The sequence below is a fragment of the Notolepis coatsorum genome (assembly GCF_963971535.1).
Source record: "Notolepis coatsorum genome assembly, chromosome: 18".
NCBI lineage: Eukaryota > Metazoa > Chordata > Actinopteri > Aulopiformes > Paralepididae > Notolepis > Notolepis coatsorum.
In genome coordinates this window covers 32,704,290-32,729,262 of record NC_140182.1, presented here as the reverse complement: position 1 = coordinate 32,729,262, position 24,973 = coordinate 32,704,290, and the positions used below count along the sequence as shown (strand labels likewise).

The following is a 24,973-nucleotide window of genomic DNA, read 5'->3' as shown; positions in this document are numbered from 1 at the left end:
TGTGTGTGTGTGTGTCCACAATATGTTCATGTGTGTGTCCACAATATGTTTGTGTGTGTCCACAATATGTTCATGTGTGTGTCCACAATATGTTCCTGTGTGTATGCACTGTGCATGTATACTGTGTGTGTGTGTGTGTGTGTGTGTGTGTGTGTGTGTGTGTGTGTGTGTGTGTGTGTGTGTGTGTGTGTGTGTGTGTGTGTGTGTGTGTGTGCGTGTGTGTGTGTGTGTGTGCGTATGTGTGTGTGTGTGTTCATGTGCATTTGTGCTCACGTGTATGTGATTGAGTGTGCAGGAATATATAGTGAATTCCTTTGTGTGTGTGTGCGAGTGTGTTGGGGGAGTTTGAGTCTTCTCCTTGAGACAGGTAGGGAGGTGGTTGATTGAATGAACATTTTATTAACAGATTGCAGAATGGGTACAATACAGTATGGCTCAATACACACAATTGTTAAGGCGATGCAGACCAGAGAAAGACGTTCGTCTTGTTTACATCAGGGTCCCCCATTTTCAATTCATCATGAATTGTAAGTAAGGGTGCAATTAGCACCGTGCAATCCATTCTTTGTGGATCTAGCCCAGAGTAACACAGAGTAATACACAGAGTAACACACACAGTAACACACACAGTAACACACACAGTAACACACAGAGCCCGGTCCTCCCTCATGTAGATGCCGTCACACTCCAGCCGCGGCGCCCCCTAATGGCCTCTTTATTTAGCCATCAATCCCTTTCAGTTGACGTCGGCCCTCCATTCCCTCCGTCGTCCCAGCAGCTAATCCAGCTAGGTGTGTGAGATCGTTGATCATCTCAGACTGCTGCGCTGCACGGGGGGACGTGGATGGTGGGGGACGTGGAGGGTGGGGGGACGTGGAGGGTGGGGGGGACGGGGAGGGTGGGGGGACATGGAGGGTGGGGGACGTGGAGGGTGGGGGGACATGGAGGGTGGGGGACGTGGAGGGTGGGGGGACGGGGAGGGTGGGGGGACATGGAGGGTGGGGGGACGTGGAGGGTGGGGGACGTGGAGGGTGGCGGGACGGGGAGGGTGGGGGACGTGGAGGGTGGGGGACGTGGGGGGACGGGGAGGGTGGGGGACGTGGAGGGTGGGGGACGTGGAGGGTGGGGGACGTGGAGGGTGGGGGGACGTGGAGGGTGGCAGGACGTGGAGGGTGGGGGGACATGGAGGAGGGTGAGATGCTGGCACAGTGGACGGTGGGGCAGCGGACGGTAAAGGCCTCTCCTGGGGGGGGTCTCTCGACATGATCAGATCTCTGTGGTTGATACAAATGTAAGGTATTGGGAGTCAATTACAAACAGGGAGATCAGGGGGAACACATATTTTTTTGGGGGGTAGGGGTGGAGCAGGAGGGTGTAGGAGGGTGTAGGGGTGGAGCAGGAGTAGGACGGTGTAGGGGTGAGCAGGGGCAGGAGGGTGTAGGGGTGGAGCAGGAGGGTGTAGGAGAGTGCAGGGGTGGAGCAGGGGCAGGAGGGTGTAGGGGTGGAGCAGGAGGGTGTAGGGGTGGAGCAGGAGGGTGTAGGGGTGGAGCAGGAGGGTGTAGGGGTGGAGCAGGAGGGTGTAGGAGGGTGTAGGGGTGGAGCAGGAGGGTGTAGGGGTGGCGCAGGAGGGTGTTGGAGGGTGTAGGGGCGGAGCAGGGGCAGGAGGGTGTAGGGGTGGAGCAGGGGCAGGAGGGTGTAGGGGTGGAGCAGGAGGGTGTAGGGGTGGAGCAGGAGGGTGTAGGAGGGTGTAGGGGCGGAGCAGGGGCAGGAGGGTGTAGGGATGGAGCAGGAGGGTGTAGGAGGGTGTAGGGGCGGAGCAGGGGCAGGAGGGTGTAGGGATGGAGCAGGAGGGTGTAGGGGTGGAGCAGGGGCAGGAGGGTGTAGGGGTGGAGCAGGATGGTGTAGGAGGGTGTAGGGATGGAGCAGGAGGGTGTAGGGGTGGAGCAGGAGGGTGTAGGAGGGTGTAGGGGTGGAGCAGGGGCAGGAGGGTGTAGGGGTGGAGCAGGAGGGTGTAGGAGGGTGTAGGGGTGGAGCAGGGGCAGGAGGGTGTAGGGGTGGAGCAGGATGGTGTAGGAGGGTGTATGGGTGGAGCAGGAGGGTGTAGGGAGCGGAGCAGGAGGGTGTAGGGAGCGGAGCAGGCGCAGGAGGGTGTAGGAGGGTGTAGGAGCGGAGCAGGAGGGTGTAGGAGGGTGTAGGGTTGGAGCGGGGGCAGGAAGGTGGAGCAGGTGGGGTGTAGGTGGAGCAGGAGGGTTTAGGAGGTGGAGCAGGAGGGTGCAGAGGTGGAGCAGGAGGGTGTAGGGGTTGGAGCAGGGGGGTGTAGGAGGTGGAGCAGGAGGGTGTAGGAGGTGGAGCAGGAGGGTGCAGAGGTGGAGCAGGAGGGTGCAGAGGTGGAGCAGGAGGGTGTAGGGGTTGGAGCAGGGGGGTGTAGGAGGTGGAGCAGGAGGGTGTAGGAGGTGGAGCAGGAGGGTGTAGGAGGTGGAGCAGGAGGGTGCAGAGGTGGAGCAGGATTGTGCAGAGGTGGAGCAGGAGGGTGTAGGGGTGGAGCAGGGGCAGGAGGGTGTAGGCGGTGGAGCAGGAGGGTGTAGGGGGTGGAGCAGGAGGGTGTAGGGCTGGAGCGGGGGCAGGAAGGTGGAGCAGGAAGGGGGTGTAGGGGTGGAGCAGGGGCAGGAGAGGGGGAAAAGAGGGGGCCTCGACACAGCGCCACCATGTGGCCGTGGTGCACCGCTCACAATTGCCACCAATCACTGTGCTCAAAGTTCACCCGTATTTCAACTTTGACCGCGTTTTTACGGCTGAGCTTGCAAAGCGCCACTAATGAGAATTCAGCTTTATGTGATAAGCTCGGCTGAAGCAACTCTCCAACAAGATTGGATCATGTCGAGAGAATTAATCCTCTCTTTGTTTCAGAGTTTTAACACTGCGTTAAAAAGCGACCACGGTCTCTGCAGGAACAATGGGCACAGAGCCTCTTGGCTCGCCGGTGTTAACGATGAGTTCATCACTGGTGCCTCATCACTGACTTCTTATGTCCTTTCTAACCTAATCTACCCTACATTAACCACATTATGCATCGGGCAAAAATGGGGCTAGTTTTGCACAACATGCCTTTACGATTGCATACCCAAAGTGATTTGCGATTTATTATACTTTATACTCATGGCACATCCATGAGTCTGGTCTCTTTTGAAAGGAAACATTCTGAACATTCTTCCACAACAGAGAAAAATCATTAATTTCACACAGTGGAAACACAGCTGTTGAAACACAGTGAAAACACAGCTGCTGAAACACAGTGAAAACACAGCTGCTGAAACACAGTGAAAACACAGCTGCTGAAACACAGTGAAAACACAGCTGCTGAAACACAGTGAAAACACAGCTGCTGAAACACAGTGAAAACACAGCTGCTGAAACACAGTGAAAACACAGCTGCTGAAACACAGTGAGAACACAGCTGCTGAAACACAGTGAAACACAGCTGCTGAAACACAGTGAAAACACAGCTACTGAAACACAGTGAAAACACAGCTACTGAAACACAGTGAAAACACAGCTGCTGAAACACAGTGAAAACACAGCTGCTGAAACACAGTGAAAACACAGCTGCTGAAACACAGTGAAAACACAGCTGCTGAAACACAGGCATGCCGCTGTTGAAACACAGTATAAAATTACCCTTTTCTCTCCCAAGTCTCCTTTCAAATCATCCAGCCAAGCCTTCTGTGGTTTTCTGGGAAAGCTCTGGGAAAACTCTCGGTGCTGCCACCACTGGTCACCAATTAAACACATTACTGTCACTGTTAACCTGTCGGGTCAAGGCGCTGATCTTATTGACGACCAGTGGTGGCAGCACAGAGCGCTTTCATGGACTGGATGATTTTAGTCCCTCCTTCCCCCAGACTCACTCACTCACTCACTCACTCACTCACTCACTCACTCACTCACTCACTCACTCACTTCACTCACTCACTCACTCACTCACTCACTCACTCACTCACTCACTCACTCACTCACTCACTCACTCACTCACTCACTCACTCACTCACTCACTCACTCACTCACTCACTCACTCAGTTCATTGCACTCAGTATTCTCTTCCTTGGTATAAAAGCTTGTATATAAAAGCTAAACATGTATCTTTTCACCTTGGCCTTTTAATATGGATAACATTTAAAGACATGATTAGTGTACTGTTGTATACTTATGTTATGCCTATTCTTATGTCTGCACTTTCTACATGTCACTACTTTTATTGTCTTTTATACCTATTATGTCTGCACTTGTATGTATGTATTGCTTTTATTCTGTCAACGGTATGCAAATCTTATGCCTATGTTCATTTTATGTGATTTGATGTGGAGCACTTTGAGCTGCAATCCATGTATGAAAGGTGCTATATAGATAAAGTTATTATTATTATTATTATTATTATTATTATTATTATTATTATTATTATTATTATTATTATTATTATTATTATTATTATTATTATTATTATTATTATTATTATTATTATTATTATTATTATTATTATTATTATCATTGTTCTTATTATTATTTACTCTCCATACAAACATCACCAGCAGGACGTCCTGAGCAGGTTACACAGCGCAGTGCAGGGCAGGGGTGCATGCGACGTGAAACGCATGCCGAGTGGGATCCGAGTCACACTTGGTGTGCATGCCGAGTGTGGTGCATAAATCACCACCGCCTCCTCAGAGTGCCGGCGGTCACCTCGTTCTATAGGCAATGCATTGTAAATAGACTTGCATTAGTGAAGAAATTGCTTTCTCTGAGCAACAGAGCCGTATTAGAGGATGGAGTGGCTTATCCCTGGCTTGTTCCCGGGCTCGTGGAGGAGGTGTAATGGGTAACGTTGTCAGTGCCGTGGGTTTTGCAAAGTGGATGGTAAGTTGAAGGCTTGTAAGAAGTGCTATCCTTTATTTGGCAGAAATAACGCTATTGTAGCCCCCAATGCGAGGAATTCAGAAGCCGTACGCAACGAAGCGATGAAGAATATTCGTTATTACAATATTTTGTTCATATTTGTATTATAATAATGGGCTTGAAAAACAAAAAACAAAAACAAAAGGGCAGGCAAGTGTAGCACACTGAAAGCTCCCAATGCAATGCATTTATTCACACACACATGCACGCACACACACACACACACACACACACACACACACACACACACACACACACACACACACACACACACACACACACACACACACACACACACACAGACACACACAGACACACACACACACACACACAAACACACACACGCACACTCAATGTGCCAACATCACTTATTTGTGGTTATTGGATGTGTGTGTTTGTGTGTGCGCGTGCACGTGCGTGTGTGTAGGTATGTGTGTGTGTAGTTGATTATCAAAGGGGGCCTAAGTCTCTTTAATATGCAAGGGAAGCCCTGCTTCTAGACGTGGCACATTTACAAATGGTATTTATTAGGTAAGGGGAATACCTCTATGTGCCTGGCATAAAGCCAGGCCTGGATCACAGCCAGCTTTTCCTTTTAATGCCGGGCTCAGGCTACACCATATTTCTGTCTTTCACGGCGGCCACCACGTCAGACGAGGTCATCACAGCATCATAAACCGCTCGCTCTCGGCCCGGGACACGGGGTGCACACTGTGCGCTTGTCCCCGACGGATCGCCGCATGCCCTCTTGATGCAGTTCACCAGGGATCAGTGGAGGAGGGGTTTGGTTTGGACTTCTCCGTTCTGTCCAAAGGTTTGGTTTGGACTTCTCCTTTCTGTCCAAAGACCAAAGGTTTGGTTTGGACGTCTCCTCTATGTCCAAAGTCCAAAGGTTTGGTTTGGACTTCTCCTTTCTGTCCGAAGAACAAAGGTTTGGTTTGGACTTCTCCTTTCTGTCCGAAGAACAAAGGTTTGGTTTGGACTTCTCCTTTCTGTCCGAAGAACAAAGGTTTGGTTTGGACTTCTCATTTCTGTCCAAAGACCAAAGGTTTGGTTTGGACGTCTCCTTTATGTCCAAAGTCCAAAGGTTTGGTTTGGACTTCTCCTTTCTGTCCGAAGAACAAAGGTTTGGTTTGGACTTCTCCTTTCTGTCCAAAGAACACATTGCAGGAATTGTCACACTAGAAGAAAAAAGGCGAAATACCCTCTAACACGCTCTCTCCCAATGCAATGACGTTTAATTCTTTGATTATGTCACACTACAAGGATTAAAGATGTCCGTCCGTCGTTCAGCTGACATCCATGAACGGGACGCTGGAAATGTGGTGTCAGAATGTGTTTTGTGTCATCTTGTCCTGCCATGCAGCCTTTCCCGCTACGCATTCATCTTTACTTCAATCAGTAATGCACGGGAGTGCTATTGATTTGTAGGAGTGCTGCCTTTGCAGAATCTCTATGCATTTTCTAATGAAACAGTCTCTCTTTTAATCACCCTCCTCCTCCTCCCGCATCTCTACTTTTGCTTTCATTTTCTCCCTGTCACACTTCCTCCCCTTTGCCTCTTAGACATACACACACACACAAATGTGCGCACACACACACACACACACACACACAAACACACACACACACACACAATTAACACGTTGCACACTGTTACACACTGTTACACACATGCTTGCACTGCATAATGGCATACACACACTGACACACACATGCACACACACACACACAAACTCCTCCCTTCTTCACACTACTCCTGTTTGTTAATTCATCTCCTTCTCATCCTCATCTATTGTTCTTCTCGCATGCTGCTCTACCTCTCTCTCTCTCTCTCTCTCTCTCTCTCTCTCTCTCTCTCTCTCTCTCTCTATCTCTCTCTCTCTCTATCTCTCTCTCTCTAGCTCTCTCTCTCTCTCTCTCTCTAGCTCTCTCTCTCTCGCTATCTCTCTCTCTCTCTCTCTCTCTCTCTCTCTCTCTCTCTCTCTCTCTCTCTCTCTCTCTCTCTCTATCTATCTCTCTCTCTCTCTTTCTCTCTCTCTCTCTCTCTCTCTCCACATTTGTATTCTGTCTCTCTGTCCTCCCTCCCTAGTGGCAGACGCAGTAATTATTGGTATCTGTATATTTATAAAGCCCAACTGCCTCCGTTACCACCTTATATCTAATCTGCGCTCAACACGCCCCAGTGATCGTCTGGTTGATCGGGTTCTCTGTGCCAGAACTAATCTATCAGGACTGCTCTTTGTATCGATGCAGTGGAACCATGGGATCTCTTACAACGTGAGCTAAAACTGAGGCTCTTTTGTACGATTTAGATTCTTGATTAATAACCGTCCTACGTCGACTTGTAATTGCTTTCTATTATAATATTGAGCTGTATTTATTTTCGACAGATTTATCGTACGTTTTAAATTGATTGTGTGTGTTTTGTAATCTCATGTATGCCCCACCACCTCTATCATCCTCACACCACCTATATCATCCTCACACCACCTCTATCATCCTCACACCACCTCTATCATCCTCACACCACCTCTATCATCCTCACACCACCTCTATCATCCTCACACCACCTCTATCATCCTCACACCACCTCTATCATCCTCACACCACCTCTATCATCCGCACACCACCTCCACCACATATATCATCCTCACACCACCTCTATCATCCTCACACCACCTCCACCACATCTATCATCCTCACACCACCTCTATCATCCTCACACCACCTATATCATCCTCACACCACCTCTATCATCCTCACACCACCTCTATTGTAGCTCCTTTTCTTATTTTTTTGTCACTGTTATTTCCCCTCTCGTTTTAGCTCTATAAGTGTGCGTGCGTGCGTGCGTGTGTGTGTGTTCCTGCCAATTGGCTAAAAGGGGGCGTGGTATGGGAGTGGCTTATTGCAAAAGGCACATAATCTCCAAGTGGATTCACAGACTAGCAGAAGATTTTGAGTTATGAGTCAAAGGGCCGATGATTAACTGTTAACCCCTTATGCTGAGGGCACATTTAGCATAAAATGCCTGATGATTGCATACCCAAAGTAATTTATGATGTATTACTTGAACCACTTATAGCACATGCATGAGTCTGGTCTCTATTGAAAGGAAACATTCTGAACTTTCTTCCACAACAAGAGAAGAATCACTCTGAGTCTTAATGTAATAGAGTTAGAGGTTTGAACACACTGAAATAAAAGTTTTGGTTACTCACATTTTGTTTACTTGTTGCCAGATAGATGCCTGTTTTTGCGTTCCAGCTGAGAGATAGGAGCTGGAAAACATAACGATTCCTTAGCTTGAAGTCTTATCTACAGGTCCAAAGTTTATAGCAATCCTATGGAAAATGAGTGTTTTACAGATGTTTAGTGTAATCCTTGTATCGGTAATAATTAGTCCAAAATGGCCGACCGCTCATTCATTTGGACGGCGAGTGAGAAAATATATGAACAAACAACTTCTTCGTCTTCTTCTCTCCCTTTACCGTAGGAATCAGCCCTCATTTAAGATACCATTAGCTCCAGAATTTCATTGGCTACAAAAACGGTCAATAATTTTCACCGTCAGAGGTGACTGGTCCGAACGTGGTCACTTGTCCGAATGGCTTGTCAAATGACACTCGTCGGATGTCTTGTCTTGTAACTTGAGACTGTAAGCATGCAATATGTCGAGTAAGGTGACGAAAGGCGGCAAATTCAACCTTCCAAAAATGTATTGATTGATCGTCAAAAACGCAGCGCTAGGCCGACAGACGAGATGCGGGCCGCCGAATGTTAACAGGTTAATGCCAATTGGCAAAAAAGGGGGTGTGGCAGTGGGAGTGGCCTATAACAAAAAGGTGCATAACTTTGTGGATAGCTGATCACGGGGTGTGTTAGATGCATGCATGCATGTACGCGGTCACAGCTATTTAAAATCCACGCTTGTTTCACCAGTAAGGAATAGTTTTCATGTTTTTACTTTGTTTGGTGATCCTGTGGTGGACAGCTGTCAATCACTGGATTATGTGGCTTTATTCCTGTGGTGGACAGCTGTCAATCACTGGATTCTGTGGCTTTATTCCTGTGGTGGACAGCTGTCAATCACTGGATTCTGTGGCTTTATTCCTGTGGTGGACAGCTGTCAATCACTGGATTCTGTGGCTTTATTCCTGTGGTGGACAGCTGTCAATCACTGGATTATGTGGCTTTATGCCTGTGGTGGACAGCTGTCAATCACTGGATTATGTGGCTTTATTCCTGTGGTGGACTGCTGTCAATCACTGGATTCTGTGGCTTTATTCCTGTGGTGGACAGCTGTCAATCACTGGCTTATGTGGCTTTATTCCTGTGATGGACAGCTGTCAATCACTGGACTCTGTGGTTAATTGCCCCTTAGTAGGACAGCTGTGTGTGCTTGATTGCACCTGATTCAGTGCAGCTGTGCCTAATGGTAGTTGAACCTATGGTTGAACCTATTTAAGTTTGAATCGCACAGGGTTACATTCCCTTTTGTGTTGGCTATCCTTCCTATCAGGCTTCTTTATACTAAAATGTAGTGCTGTTGTAGGTCATTTTGAGCATTTAGCCTTTCTTTGTAGCAATTCTGGTTTAGGCTACTGGCTTTACACTTTGTTTTCTCGAAGCTGAGCCTTTTATTGTAGTGTGTTTGAACCGTCATTAGTCTACTACTACTAGGCACATAAACTCCCTTAATGGAGGTTTATTGTTTTTCAACCTATTTAAGTTATTTGTATGAACTCAGTTTTTAGGAGGTGCCTTTGTGGCTTATTTCAGTTTTTTCCACAATACCTCTTTATTGAGTGTTGTCCTGTTTTTGGACTTGATTTATTTTCTTTACTATTACTAAGTCATTCCAGCTGTAAAGGTTGTTTTTAGTTGTTTATTTCCCCATTTTCCTTAATGTCCGCTTAGCAGTTTAGTGGTTATTCATTATACGAATAACTTAAAAGAGTCCCTATTATTTTATAGTGACCAAACGCGTGTATATTTTCCCTAACGGAGTTGCACTTCCGCGTTCGGTTTGCGCAATCTGATTGGCCACTGACGTTTTTCTCAGCACCAATCGCGTTACTCCTAACAAACTGGTTAAGCTTGGCGACTCTTTCGAAGTCGCTCTCTTTCGAAGTTGGTTAAGGTTAGGGTTAAGGTTAGGGTTAGGGTTAGGGTTAGTTGGTTAAGGTTAGGGTTAAGGTTAGGGTTAGGGTTAGTTGGTTAAGGTTAGGGTTAGTTGGTTAATGTTAGGGTTAGGGTTAAGGTTAGGGTTAGGGTTAGTTGGTTCAGGTTAGGGTTAAGGTTAAGGTTAGGGTTAGTTGGTTAAGGTTAGGGTTAGGGTAACAGCCTGCTGGCGCGATTGTTAGGAGTAACGCGACTGGCGCTGGAAAAAACGCCAGTGGCCAATCAGATCGCGCAAACCGAACGCGGAAGTGCAACTCTGTTAGGGAAAATATACACGCGACCCAAACACCTGCGGCCCTCTCAAAAAGAAAACATGTTGAATCAGGAGACATCACACGTTTGCCCTGCATCATTACTCAGTGAGGTGTTCTGTTGCAGGGCCATGAGGCCTCATGTAACTACAGTAGCTACAGTACCATACTGTTGGACCTGCATCATCAGTGAGGTGTTCTGGAGCAGGGCCATGATGCCTCATGTAGTTACTGTAGCTACAGTACCATACTGTTGGACTTGCATCATCAGTGAGGTGTTCTGGAGCAGGGCCATGATGCCTCATGTAGTTACTGTAGCTACAGTACCATACTGTTGGACCTGCATCATCAGTGAGGTGTTCTGGAGCAGGGCCTCATGTAGTTACTGTAGCTACAGTACCATACTGTTGGACCTGCATCATCAGTGAGGTGTTCTGGAGCAGGGCCATGATGCCTCATGTAGTTACTGTAGCTACAGTACCATACTGTTGGACCTGCATCATCAGTTCTGCTGCACGGCCATGAGGCCTCATGTAACTACAGTACCATCTCCTCTCTGTTCCTGTTGGACCTGCATCACCTTCACACTCAAACGGCAGTTTAATGATGACACTTTGACACTAAGTGAGACGCACTCGCCTCAAATTAGCAAGCTGGCACCATTCCCATCCCTTATCTGACCTTCCTATCCTGTCTCCTATCTCCTTCCTTCCTCCCTCCCTCCCTCCCTCCCTCCCTCCCTCCCTCCCTCCCTCCCTCCCTCCCCCTCTAAACCATGTTAACAAATTGCAACTTCGCCCTACATGAAAAGGCATAGGACAGTTTAGTTGTGAGGTTATTTGTGGTGGTGGTGGTGGTGGGCAGATTGGGAAGAACTGTATGTATCCAAAGATGTGCACTTCACTATCTCTCTGTGTGAGACGAGATCAACGTTGGCATATGTTTATTTACTAAATTACCTCAGTGTCGGAGCTTGTCAAACCCACGGTCAGGTGACATGTTCCTTGGGTCAGTTCTGAACTCGGAAAGACTGCTTTTAGATGCTGTGCTCCCTGATATTCCCTGATAACATTGGGACATAATTTTTTTTTGAATGTAATTGTTTTAACTAGCATTTGCATTAACCAATGACAATATTTGTGTTCTTATTGTCTGACTAATTCTTTATCTATTTATTTGTTATCTGAACAGGTCCTGCATTATTATTATTGTTATTTGTATTTTCTTTCTGCCGAATGTCATCTCTATCGTTGGAAATGAGGCCTCAATGTTTTTTTTGTATTACTGTAAATACATTAATTGGGAATGTATTTGTGGAGGAGGGTGTGTCTGATGAGCAGCCACCACAAACAGGTGTATATTTGGGAAACACTTAAAGTAACACGGGAGAATCCCCTTCATTATTAACTGTGCTACTGTACTTCATCAACAGCAGGGATGATCACCAGGGGACCTGCCAGGGGGGTCTTGCAATTATTCAAAACATTAAATACAGAATGCTTCAATCTCAAAACATCAAGACACATGTACAGTAATTATTAAACTAAATACATAACACAAGGCAAGGCAGTTCATTCGTATTATTATAATAATATCCGTTTTACTCTCTGTAGATATCACTTACTCTCATATGTTTGCTATGAATGGGAACAAGGAAACAAAGAAGGGATTTGTAAATAGTTGAGGACTAAGTTACTAAAAGAGCAAAAGGTGTTTACCGAGTGTGTGTACAGACCAGGGTCGTTTTTTTAGTTTTTTTGTTTTATATTCAGTTTAGTTTCCAGAGTGGGCTTGCTAGTTTCAGTTTAGTTTTTATTGTTTACAATTGTTTAGTTTTAGTTTCGTTTTTATTAATTTCAGTATTCGTTTGAGGTATTTTAGTTTATTATAATACGGGGGATATTATTGGTATAGATTTTAAGAAGTTCAGAAGCGAATGTGTAATACAAACACATCACTTACTGACTCACCGTCATGTAGACGTCCCCGTCTCAATGAACATTATGGACCAAGGTTGCCTCATGCTTGCTGTGTTGACCAAATTGACCAAATTGATGAAGACTAAAACTTATTTTATTTGAGATAGTTTGATAAGTACACAATATTTTTTTAAATTTCAGTTAACTAAAATGTTTTTTCACACCTAGTTTTAGTTTTTTGTTTACTTTAGTTAACTATAATAACATTTGTGCAGACAAAGTCATGATGATGACAGGCAGGTTATCATATCTCCTGTGGGGGACCCTGGAATATATCTCCGGACACAAGGGGACCTTGGGGAGGCAAAATGTTGACAACCACTGATCTATAGTATCTGATCTGCCCCCCCCCCCCCCTTTCTCTCTCTCTCCCTCTCTCCCTCTCCCCTCTCTTCCTCTCTCCTCCCCTCAGAGCTGGACCCGCGCTACTTCTGGAGCTGGAGTGTGTTCGAGGACTACCTCCTGTTCTGCTTGGGCTTCACGGTGCTCTGTGCGCTGGTCACCCTGCTCCTGCTGGACTCCCCGCTGTTCGTGGAGACCCTGGGCTCCCTGGCCGTGCTGTTCGAAGCCCTGCTGGGCCTCCCGCAGCTGCTGCAGAACCTGCACAACCAGTCCACCAGAGGAATGAGGTACGGTGTCGCTCCAGGACCGGGGGGGGGGGGGGATTATACCAATGTGGCCAGTGGTGGAAGAAGTGCACAGTTATTTTACTTAAGTAAAAGTAGAAATACCCAGATAAATTAGTACTCTGGTGAAAGTAAAAAGTCCTCCATTAAAATTCTACTTAAGTAAAGGTAGAGAAGTATTTTCTATTGAATGTACTTACGTATCTAAAGTAAAAGTATGCATTCTACATGATGTTTGTGTATCCCAGTGCTCCAGTGCCTCCATTGATTGACCTCTACAGGTCATGTTAAAGTGGTATGTGGTCCAGTTCTGCTTTTCTGATTAAAGGTCATGTTAAAGTGGTACTGTATGTGGTCCAGTTATGCTGCTCTGATTAAAGGGCATGTTAAAGTGGTACTGTATGTTGTCCAGTTATGCTACGCTGATTACGTCCTCTTGATTATTGACAGGCTTCAAATATGAAAGCATATAATCTTCATACATTTTGACCATGTTTTCTATGCTAAATCGTTTTCTTCAAAGTAACTAGTAACTGATGGGTTCAGATAAATGTAGTGGAGTAAAATGTACAATATTTCCTTTGAAATGTATTGGAGTAAATGTATAAAGTTCCCTAAAATTTAAATACTCACGTAAAGTACAAGTAGCTCGAAATTGTACTTAAGTACAGTACTTGAGTAAAAGGACTTAGTTACTTTCCACTACTGGGTGTCACATTATCTGCTCGGCGTGAGACGAGAATGTGGACTTGGTGTCAGCGAATACCTTATTAATATCTGATCATATGAGCACATCATGTGTCAAGTCACATGGTGGTTATAACGTGGCTAAAACACCAGAACGCAAAGTGGAGAGAATTGTTGAAAAGAACGAGAAGAGAATTGTATTGTCAAAGTACATGAGGCAATTTATATTTGTGTTTTTTTACATACACAGTTACATTTCTCAGAGTAGATTTTACTCAAACTGGGTACATTTTACTCAAACTGGGTACATTTTACTCAAACTGAGTACAATTTTACTCAGTTTGAGTAAAATGTACTCAGTTTGAGTAAAATGTACTCTGCGAAATTTACTGTGTAATTGCACAGACACACACACAGTCACCCACACATTTAATCAGAGATCTCCCACAGGGCACTTTCCTTGGATCAGTTTGGGGGTTTAGTGCCTTGCTCAAGGCAGAGATGGTGGTGGGCAAACAGCTACCCTTCCGGTTTGTGCTGGCGATCTAGCCAGGGTTGGTCGGCCTCCTTCCCGAAGCAGGAAACAGAGTATACTGTAGGCTACAAACTGAACACATTTAGTTAAAAATATATATTTTCGTATTTGACCAGTTCTGTAACATGTTGAAATATATCACAGTGTGCATGACCGTCTAGCCTACTTTGCCATGTGTTTTAACTAGCCGTAACTATAAACAATCACTGATGATGCTTGCCCTGTATTGGCTTGGTTGGTAGGGCAAACTTTAAATATAATAGAGGATCCTACTGTAAAATAATCTAATAGGATTTTGAAAAGGTTCTATTGGAAAAAGAAGAAATCATATAGGATTTTTTACTATAGGGTATCATCCATTTACATGGAAAATGTGTGCATGAGGCTGACTTCTTCACATAAACATTCACACACACACACACACACACACACACACACCAATATAGTAATAATAATAATAATAATAATAATAATAATAATAATAATAATAATAATAATAATAATAATAATAATAATAATAATAATAATAATAATAATAATAATAATAATAATAATAATAATAATAATAATAATAAACTTAATTTGTATAGCACCTTTCATACAGAAACTGCAGCTCAAAGTGCTTCACAACAGAAACAAGACAGGCATAAAATGAGCACATAAAGTGCAGACATAAAATCACAGTTTTTCACATTAGGATCTAAAATCCCAACAGGCCACCTTGTTTATGGTTTGATTAAGTTTTAAATAGACAATAATAAAAAGAGTAAGACAAAATAGTGCAATAGTGCAGTGCAATAAAATTGTAGAATAGAATAGACATAGATGAGCACATAAAGTGCAGACATATAAAATCTGTGTTTTACAGTGCAATAAAATAGTTCTGGATTACTGTTTAACAGTTTTTTTTTTTTTTTTTTTTAACTTTTTCTCCCATTTTCTATTTTTCTCCCATCCCAATTTCGTATCGTCCAATTCCACCCTCCCCTGTCTCGAACGCTGTTAGGCCATGCCTCCCACAAGCCGGCTGCAATGTGGACCAAGCCTTGCATCACGTGTCCCCTCCGGTACTCGAGGAAGCAGCAGTCGCATCTTGTCACCTGCACAGCGCGATCTCTCAGCGTCGGGGGTCTGCATTTTTGGAGGGCACGCCGCCCCCGTCGCTTCCTGATTCTGCTGCACAGGCGCACCAACCGACCTGTAGGAGTCGCTGTCCACAACGTCCGATCCCCACCCATCAGCTTCCCACCCCCTAATATTGCCAATTGTATTAGTATGAACGACCAGCCAAGCTGATAGCAATGCGGAGAGCTGGGCTCGAACCCAGCGTCTCCTGCATTGGTGGTGAGCGCCTTGCCCACTGCACCACCTAGCCGCCCACTGTTTAACAGTTTAAAGTCGTCTTTACCTTCTCTGTTTGGTATCCACAGTTTAAAACTTGACACTCTTCCCTCCTGTTTGTCCACTTTTACCCTTGCAACCTATTACTGTAATCCATTATACTGTAGGTCTCTAAGTTAAACTATTCATAAGTCTGGTGGCTGACAGACTTTATTTTCACTGAAGCTTGGGACTTTAGAGCTCCTCGCTCAGGGGAGTAACTGGGTGAACAGGTTAAGCCTTAGATCTAAGGGGTTATATCTCTGACAGTGTGTCTGGCCTGGTCCCTTGGCTGGCTCTCAGACAGAGAGGCCCTGAAGACTCCTATGACAAGGTTTGGACTTTCCAAAGACACCCTGACTAGCATGTTAAAACAGCCCGACCTTGTAAATGCTGTATAAACGAGCACCAAGTTAACTATTTTATAGTTCATAAATGCTTCATAGAATTTGGTTATTGTACGACAGGCTGCAGAGCCGGGCCAAGAATGGTCTTGATGCCAATACATTCTCAGCCTGGAAGTGAGTCGTTCCTCATCTTCATTGGGGAAAGTCTGGGGGTGTTGCATATGTGGATTTTATGGTGGTCTTTTGTTCTGGATCTATTGTGATGTTTCTTCTTGACTTGTAAAGCCCATGGGGGCAATTCCATGTGATTTCGGGCTATACAAATACATTTGATTTGATTTGATTGGATTTGTGTGTATGTACGTGTGTGTTTATGGGCACACAGTGGGGTGCAGTGGGTGACATGCAGCACCATGGACCACGAGTCAGACTCTAACCCACTATGTTTTGAGTACAGGGTTTGCTTCACACTCAGTGACAACAACAACTGCATTCTGACTGGACAGTACAGTACATAAACAAAATCAGATGGACATAAACGTTCATTATGTTGCACCAGCACCAGTGTTCAGTGACCCAGCAGCAGAGGTGGTCGTTATGACAGTCACTGTCATGACCCCCCCCCCCCCCCCAGAATCCCGGATGATGTAATAATGATTATCACGTCACCAAGGTTAAATCCATCGGCCACAATGAACCATGACGTGATGATTGTGTTCATAAAAGAGAGGAATTAGCAACGCTGGTGAATTATACGGCCTCTGTGTGATGGTGGCCGTAGAGTGAAGCGTCCCGCAGAGTCAAGCGTTGCTCACAGTCACTAATTTGGGTCATAAAGAGCAGCAGAGAGTGATGCTGTGAGCAATGGGATGTGATGACTTGCTCTCTCTCTCTCTCTCTCCTCTCTCTCTCTCTCTCTCTCTCTCTCTCTCTCTCTCTCTCTCTCTCTCTCTCTCTCTCTCTCTCTCTCTCTCTCTCTCTCTCTCTCTCTCTCTCTCTCTCTCTCTCTCTCTCTCTCTCTCTCTCTCTCTCTCTCTCTCTCTCTCTCTCTATACTGTATCTATCTCTCTCTATCTATCTCTTTCACTCTCTCTCTCTCTTGCTCTCTCTCTCTCTCATCCCCTCTCTTTATCGCGCTTGCTCTATATCAGCGGTTATCAAACTACGGGTCGCGACCCAAAGTGGGGTCGTGGGTAGGTGACAGTGGGGTCACGCTTTGGCAAGTAAAAGAATTAATAAAATAAAAAATATATTTTGTTCTGGCATATTTTGGCTAAATATGCCTTGTTTTATAAATGTGTATTGATAACATTAATTATATTTTCTAATAAATATGCATGATCAAGTTCAACAACGTGTGCTTTTATTTTGATATTCCTTAATTCCATGTTGAAATTATGCAATACATTAAGTGTGGGGTCGCCAAAAGAATTCCGAAATAAAAAGGGGGTTGTGGTATAAAGAGGTTTGAGAACCCATGCTCTATATATGTCTCTCTATCTCTCTATCTCTCTCTTTCGCTTGTTCTCTCTCTCTCTCATCCCCACTCTTTATTTCTCTTGATTGCTCTATATATCTCTTTTGATTGCTCTATATCTCTCCCTCTCTCTCTCTCTCTCTCTCTCTCTCTCTCTCTCTCTCTCTCTATCTCTCTCTCTCTCTCTCTCTCTCTCTCTCTATTGCTCTATCTATCTCTATTTATCTCTCTCTCTCTCTCCTCTTCTCTCTCTCTCTCTCGTTTGCTCTATCTATCTATCTATCTATCTATCTATCTATCTATCTATCTATCTATCTATCTATCTATCTATCTATCTATCTATCTTATCTATCTATCTCTATCTATCTATCTATCTATCTTCTATCTATCTATCTACTATCTATCTATACTCTATCATCTTTATTTCCCTCTCATTTCGTTATTCTGGTCATTTTACGCTTCTCTCTTTCTCTCTCCCCATCTCTGTGATTTTCATTGTTATTCTGGTCATTTTTCTCTTCTCATCTCTTCTCTTCTCTACCTTTATCTCTATATCTCTCTGTCTCTCAAGAGATCATACAGGAATTAAGAGACGCAGTCAAAGTACGTTCTTAGCAGGATTACTGTCTACTTTGAGCCAAATCGTCACATTTGCATGTTTATTCTCTCAGGCTGTACCAGTGTTTCTATTACCATCACTTAGTAATGAGCCCCCCCTGCTGGAACCACCCCTCCCCCCTTCTGTATGTATCCAATGTAAAGACACGGAGAGAAACCACCATGTGGACCTGTTTTACATTCACAACAAATGCAGAGTAATTACAATATGTGTAAATGGGGCGACAGTGGCTCGGGAGGTAGAGCAGTCGTCTGGTAATCCGGAGGTTCCCGGTTCGATTCGCGCTCATCCCGGGCAGCGCGTCAAAGTGTCCTTGAGCAAGACACTTAACCCCTAACTTCTCCCGATGAGCAGGTGGGCACCTTGCATGGTCGCCTCCGCTGTAAAATGTGAGGAACAAATTGTAAAGCGATTTGGATAAAAGCGCTATATAAATGCACCAATTACCATTTAGAATATATTGAGCCGGTCATTATATGCAGCAAGCCGGTGGGCAGTGTTGCGCCAAAAACAACAGCTCACTGCATCAATAACCAATCAGATGCACTTGGCCTGCCAAGTGGTGTTCCCGGGCAAAACCATCTGCCGGTCAGAGGCTTTTTTTCATTATTCAGCTTAACGTATTGTTGAACATGCATGGGCAGTAGGGATGTCCGATATTATATCCCTAATGGGCAGGTAAGCTCACTCTTGCTAATTTATCCGAAGTTGCCTAGTGCAGATAAAAAAAAAATGGAACATTTTCAAACAAACAAAACATTTGAAAGGAATATCGTTTTTTATCTTGTAAAAGATAATTTTATTTCAATTTATTCTATGCAAAACTCCCATTGTCTGAACGAGGGAGACAGAGACGTAAGACTCAAACCTGTGACGCCGTCAGGTATAAAGACCTGGAGCTGCTCCGTTGACCCACAGAACATCTGTTTAATTTTTTCTTTTGTTTTCTTTGTTCTATATAGTAGTATTCTCAGAAAATTTACCTATCGACTCAGAAACATTCCCCTGGGGTGTTCTCATTGTCATCTATAAAATCTTTCCCCATTCATCATGTCTATGGAGGAGCTATAGACGTTATACTTGATGACACGTTTGTGTGATCAGCAGTGAGCCTCCAAGCCCCACCCTATTATCTTAATCCTCCAATCACAACTGTTGTTTGGAGCAAGAAAAGAGGGCAGGGTTTGAGATTGAGAGAATTGTGAAACTCGAGTGGCCCGTCGTAGGAAGTGAGAACGAGTTGAAACGCCTCCGGTATAAACTTCCTACCTGATCCCAACTGATCCAACTGGTCAGGGTGGAGGTCAAGGTCGTAGCGTGTAGAGGTCAGCGTGCTCATGCTGAGGATGACACTCTAAGGTACAGTAGGAAGGTTGTTACATCAACTACTCTGCTAATGGCATGGAACCTCATACTAATTATAATCATTATTCCCTCATTACTCGTTATGTCCCAAGGGGTTGTCAGGTGTGTGTGTGTCTGTGTACAATACATGAGCATGTGGACGTTTCGTGTGTGTGTGTGTGTGTGTGTGTGTGTGTGTGTGTGTGTGTGTGTGTGTGTGTGTGTGTGTGTGTGTGTGTGTGTGTGTGTGTGTGTGTGTGTGTGTGTGTGTGTGTGTGTGTGTGTGTGTGTGTGTGTGTGACCTTCCCATGTTCTCCCGGTGATACATCATCGTTACGGCCCGTGGGAACGGGGATGGCATATTGCTGCAGTCACTTATGATGTTATCTCATTAAGACTTGCATTATGATGATGTCTGTTCCGTCTGCGTATAGAAGTCTGACTCCGGAAAACGGGAGAGGGTTCACAAGGCACTTCACATCGCAGGCCCACGAGGGGATGCGGTGCTGCGAGCGTCTAAAGTTAGCCGCTTCTAGTGACGTCGGCTCAGAGCAACCGCCTCCCCGGGGGATTTAGAAGCGCCCGCGGGTTTCCGACTGTCGGCTGGAATTTCGGTACAGTTAATCTAGTGAGATGATGAGTTGAGAACGGCTGTGTACTCTGTGAACTGAGATGTGATGATTTTTTAAAACCACTTGGACCTACCGTTTATTTGACTTCGTCTATATATAAATAAATACACACACAACTTTCATTGCCAGATTGCAGCAAGGTGGGCCCAATCACCACCACTGCCAAGTAGGGCTGGGCAATTAATAAAAAAAAAAATCGCAATCTCGATTCATATACCTATGTGTGAAGTGCCACAGAACAAGTGACACTTTTGGAAATTGACATCCTGATTCGTTCCAATATAGCCGTATATACCTATTTTTCACATGTAATTATATGCTTCATTATTCAATTATTCAATTGACGATGGACAATGACCTCCCAGGTTGGCAGAGTGGGTGTGAAGTGCCACAGATCAACAAGTGACACTCTTGGAAATTGACATCCTGATTCGTATAATATGACCAGTATAATCTTTTATAGACTTTAAAAACTGAACTCTGGAGGATAATGAAATGATGGCTCTACTTATAAAAATGGAAATGAGCCTTTAATGTCTGAAGAAAAGGTGCCTGTTGTCTGTGGGAACAGGCCCGAAATAGGGAGTCAACCTGGCAGCAGGGCCTCTTCTCGGAGCTCTCCGACCGGTTAACCCTTTGTGGGGTCTGAATGAGATGAAAAGTGAAGGGACTTTCCACAGCAGAGACAATGGGAGTCTGTTCCAGCAAAAAACGTTACAATTACTTTTCGAGTTACGGCCTAGTGGAGTAGAAAGGGAGGAGAGCCAGTCCCCACGTACCGTGCACTGACTGGCTGGTGAAATGACATCACGGTGACAGCGCTGTATTTGGACCAATAAGCAGAAGAGATCTGGGGCCCTTTATAAAGGGCAACTGGCCAGATCACAGGCAGATTTTACACTGAGCTAGAGAGATAGGAAGATGTTGCTTGCGGGCACAAGCCGTGCCAGATGAGATGTTTTGTGTTATACTTCTTTTAAACTGTAATGGATATTTCCGCTCAAGTCTTTTTCTGTAACTTTATTGAAATAAAAATGACTTTTTATAATCCATTGAGTTCTTGGACTGATTCCTGCCAGCAATGCCAGCAAATACCAGCCGCGCCCTGATTTCCTCTGAGGTGACTATGTCCTGAAATACAGATTGAATCAATTGACTGGTTAATGCTTTTCAGCTAAAAAATATATATATATATATATGTATATGCTATCTACTGATAAGAAATACTATGCATGTAGATGGGTGTTGTTTGCGGGTTCCGGTGTCTCTGTGTCCAGACTGACTCTGTCTTATGTGGGACCTCGACCGTCTGAATCACTGCAGGGTTCAAGACGGTCGGTTCCGCTGACGGAGGAGGAGGAGGAGGACAGGAGGGGCCGGGGAGTGCAAACAATGATTACGTGTTAGTACAGTGGTAATACTTATTAAACGATGAAGTAATATCATCAAGCTTTCAAATGAGCAGTATTACAGACCATTCCTCACAAATGAGGACGGTGATGGTGGATGATATAATAGTTCTCCTAGACAATACATTCGGTTTATTTCAAACAAGAAGAGATTAACAACTCTTCATGATTACATTTCATATCAACTGGATATCACAAGACCAGTGACTTGAAGTAATCTAGACAGAAATAGTAAATTGACTCGAGAACTTGGCGAGTTTAGCACCTCGCCGGGGGATATCGAGCGGCCGCGGGTTTATATCTCGAGTAGGCGATTGAGATATATAGAGGCGACCTGTAGCTTAACATGGCGTCCCTGGGTTAGGGCTGAGATCGGTAAGATAACAGCCAAAATAAAATAAACTAGAAATATTGAAAAAAAAAAGAAAAAAAAAACGGAGAACCGAGTTTTAGAATACACCAGTCAAAGGATATTGATCTGTAGGGCCCTCGATGGAGAGCAGTGGCAAATTAAAGGCATCTGCATAGTGGGGGCATTGCTGGTGGAGCGGTTGAGCCCGCAAAATTGGATTAAAGAAAAAAAAAAAAGGGGTAAAGAAAACCCTCTCTCTAAAATGTCTGGCAGTTTAGAGAGACATCAGCGAAGCCAAAACGGCCGAAGAAGACAGGACTACTGTCAAAAGCCTCTGGAGTAAAATTAAATTACAGATTTGGAAAAAATTAAAGTAGAAAGCTCTACTGGCAACTCGAGTGGAAGGCTCTACTCGGGGATATCACAAATGAATAGAAAGGGGGGGGGGGGGAGTTACAAGTGCAACATAATTTTGTGCTTTGCCCACAGGAAGTGAACTGGACCTAGCCAGACGAGAGCCAACTACCAAAGATACTGTATGCAAGGAGGAGAGACTGTATGTGAAGCGAAGTCAAAACGACCGTTCACAGAAAGGCGATGGCTCCCTAGCCCAAAGACACTGTTTGTAAGGAGGAGAGACTGTATGTGAAGCGAAGTCAAAACGACCGTTCACAGAAAGGCGATGGCTCCCTAGCCCAAAGACACTGTTTGTAAGGAGGAGAGACTGTATGTGAAGCGAAGTCAAAACGACCGTTCACAGAAAGGCGATGGCTCCCTAGCCCAAAGACACTGTTTGTAAGGAGGAGAGACTGTATGTGAAGCGAAGTCAAAACGACCGTTCACAGAAAGGCGATGGCTCCCTAGCCCAAAGACACTGTTTGTAAGGAGGAGAGACTGTATGTGAAGCGAAGTCAAAACGACCGTTCACAGAAAGGCGATGGCTCCCTAGCCCAAAGACACTGTTTGTAAGGAGGAGAGACTGTATGTGAAGCGAAGTCAAAACGACCGTTCACAGAAAGGCGATGGCTCCCTAGCCCAAAGACACTGTTTGTAAGGAGGAGAGACTGTATGTGAAGCGAAGTCAAAACGACCGTTCACAGAAAGGCGATGGCTCCCTAGCCCAAAGATACTGTATGTGAGGAGGGGAGACTGTATGTGAGGAGAAGCCAAAACGGCCGTTCACAGGACTGCAAGCTAACTAGCTCAACATCAACTAACAAGCCAGTGCTAACACCCATGAGCTGGCCCTAGCCAGACGGAAGCTAACTAGCACGACATCGGCTAACAAGCCAGTGCTAACACCCATGAGCTGGCCCTAGCCAGACGGAAGCTAACTAGATCGCCATCAGCCAACAAGCCAGTGCTAACACCCATGAGCTGGCCCTAGCCAGACGAGAGCCAACTAGCTCACCACAGGCTAACAAAGCCAGGAGCTAACAGCAGGCGAAGTAGCCGGAGCTAGCGACCAATGCTAGCTCAGGAGGAGCTGGCACAACCAAAGCTAGCACAAGAGAAGCTAGTTCGCATGTTGAGACATCTCAAAAGACTGGAGATCCCCGAAAGGGCCTCAATGGCGCAACGGATGGAAAGAGGAGTAAGGACCCCCGGTCAAGATCCAGGGGATAACATGGTGGAGAGACTGATCCCACAGGTGCGAGACGGGAACATGTCTCTCAGTGTTGCAGCCGAATCAGTCATGAATGGAACACCCATGCAGGGATCATGCTTACTGCTTGAAAAGCTATTCGGAGGAGTCCCAGGGGGTAACCTACTGGCAGCCCGATGCGCAGCATGGTCACAAGACCAGCTACGTATCGAGTGTAGGCTGTATGACCAAGTCATAATGCTATCTGACAAAGGGGGGGCCTCCCAGGAGCCTCCCCCGAAAACAACCAAGGAGAGAACAAGGAAAAAGGATCCTTCCGGCATCGAATACCTCTCTGCAGACGACTGGGGGGCATTAACCCCAGAACAGCAAGCAGAGACGAGGGCAAGAAGGGAGGAATCCAAATCCCGGAAGAAGAATTACATATACCTACCTCCAGACGAGTGGGCCGCACTAACCCCAGAACAGCAAGCAGAGGTGAGGACAACAAGGGAGGAATTCAAATCCCGGAAGAAGAATTACATATACCTACCTCCAGACGAGTGGGCCGCACTAACCCCAGAACAGCAAGCAGAGGTGAGGACAACAAGGGAGGAATTCAAATCCCGGAAGCAGAGATGAGGGCAACAAAGGGAGAAATTACCTTCTGGGGCCCTGACACATGACACTCAAGCAAGTGCAAACTGCACTTGACATACCGCTCATCTGTCAAGAGGAATAATATATAGTGTTGTTGTCATTTAGGAAGAAACATAACATGGAATACTACATGCATTTTGTATATATTTTAAGTATAATATGTAAAGATGTCCGTCCTTGCTCTAAACCCAGAGTAAAGTAAAGTGAATTTGTAATCTATTTCATTCAGAAGGGATTTCCTGACAGCAACCATTTGGTAGGTTAGCACCCTACCAACCATATCAGCTGCATGAGATGTACACTCACCAGCGCCTATGGGTAACAAATTGAGACTCTGCAAACTCTCATCAAGCTTAGCACCTTGACGCGGGGGGACAGAGCGAGCATCAGGGTCTCTGTATCCGACGGGCCTATCAGATTTGTGGAGACTTGGAAGCCTCAGCATACAGGACGCTGTGGTGCTTAGGCGGCCAAGTCACTGGTTTATAGGTCTGTCAAAACGGATTGGAGGTGCCGGGGCTTAGAACATGAGTTCAAGTGAGTTGGGCTGTATACTAATTAAATAGGTATCAACAGCCGAAAGAATATTAACTGAAATAACTGCTGTCAGGTGTCTCTGGAGTAGAATTAGTTACAGATTTGAGTCAACCTTACTCAAGATTGGTCTTATCGGCAGAACCTCTCCAACCAAGACTCTTCCTAATGTTCGAGATCTGGAACAATGGTGACGTAGATGGTCTGCAGAGCGCAGCAGACAGCCAAAAGTAAATTGGTAAAAAATCTATCAGGAACAAGAGAGGGTTGATAAGTAACGACTTGAAGTAGCGGTTACTCATGACTAAAAAGTTACGTAATGTTTTCTTACAGTCAAAAACGTAGAAGGTTCTACTCAAAGAAAGAATCACACTTAAAGTATATTTTTGTGATTGCAGTGAAAGATCACTCATGACTAAAAA

The 24,973-nt window shown here is 45.2% G+C and overlaps 1 protein-coding gene across 1 annotated transcript in view; it reads left to right on the top strand.

Annotated features, from left to right (window-relative positions):
• Positions 1–24,973, top strand: part of LOC311245310 (solute carrier family 66 member 2) — a gene marked incomplete at its 3' end in the record, with an annotated part of 226,320 nt that overhangs the window by 146,449 nt on the left and 54,898 nt on the right. Inside the window, exon 4 of the mRNA XM_084335146.1 lies at positions 12,777–12,993. Coding sequence (XP_084191272.1) covers positions 12,777–12,993 — 217 coding nt within the window. The remainder of the gene's footprint in view (positions 1–12,776; positions 12,994–24,973) is intronic.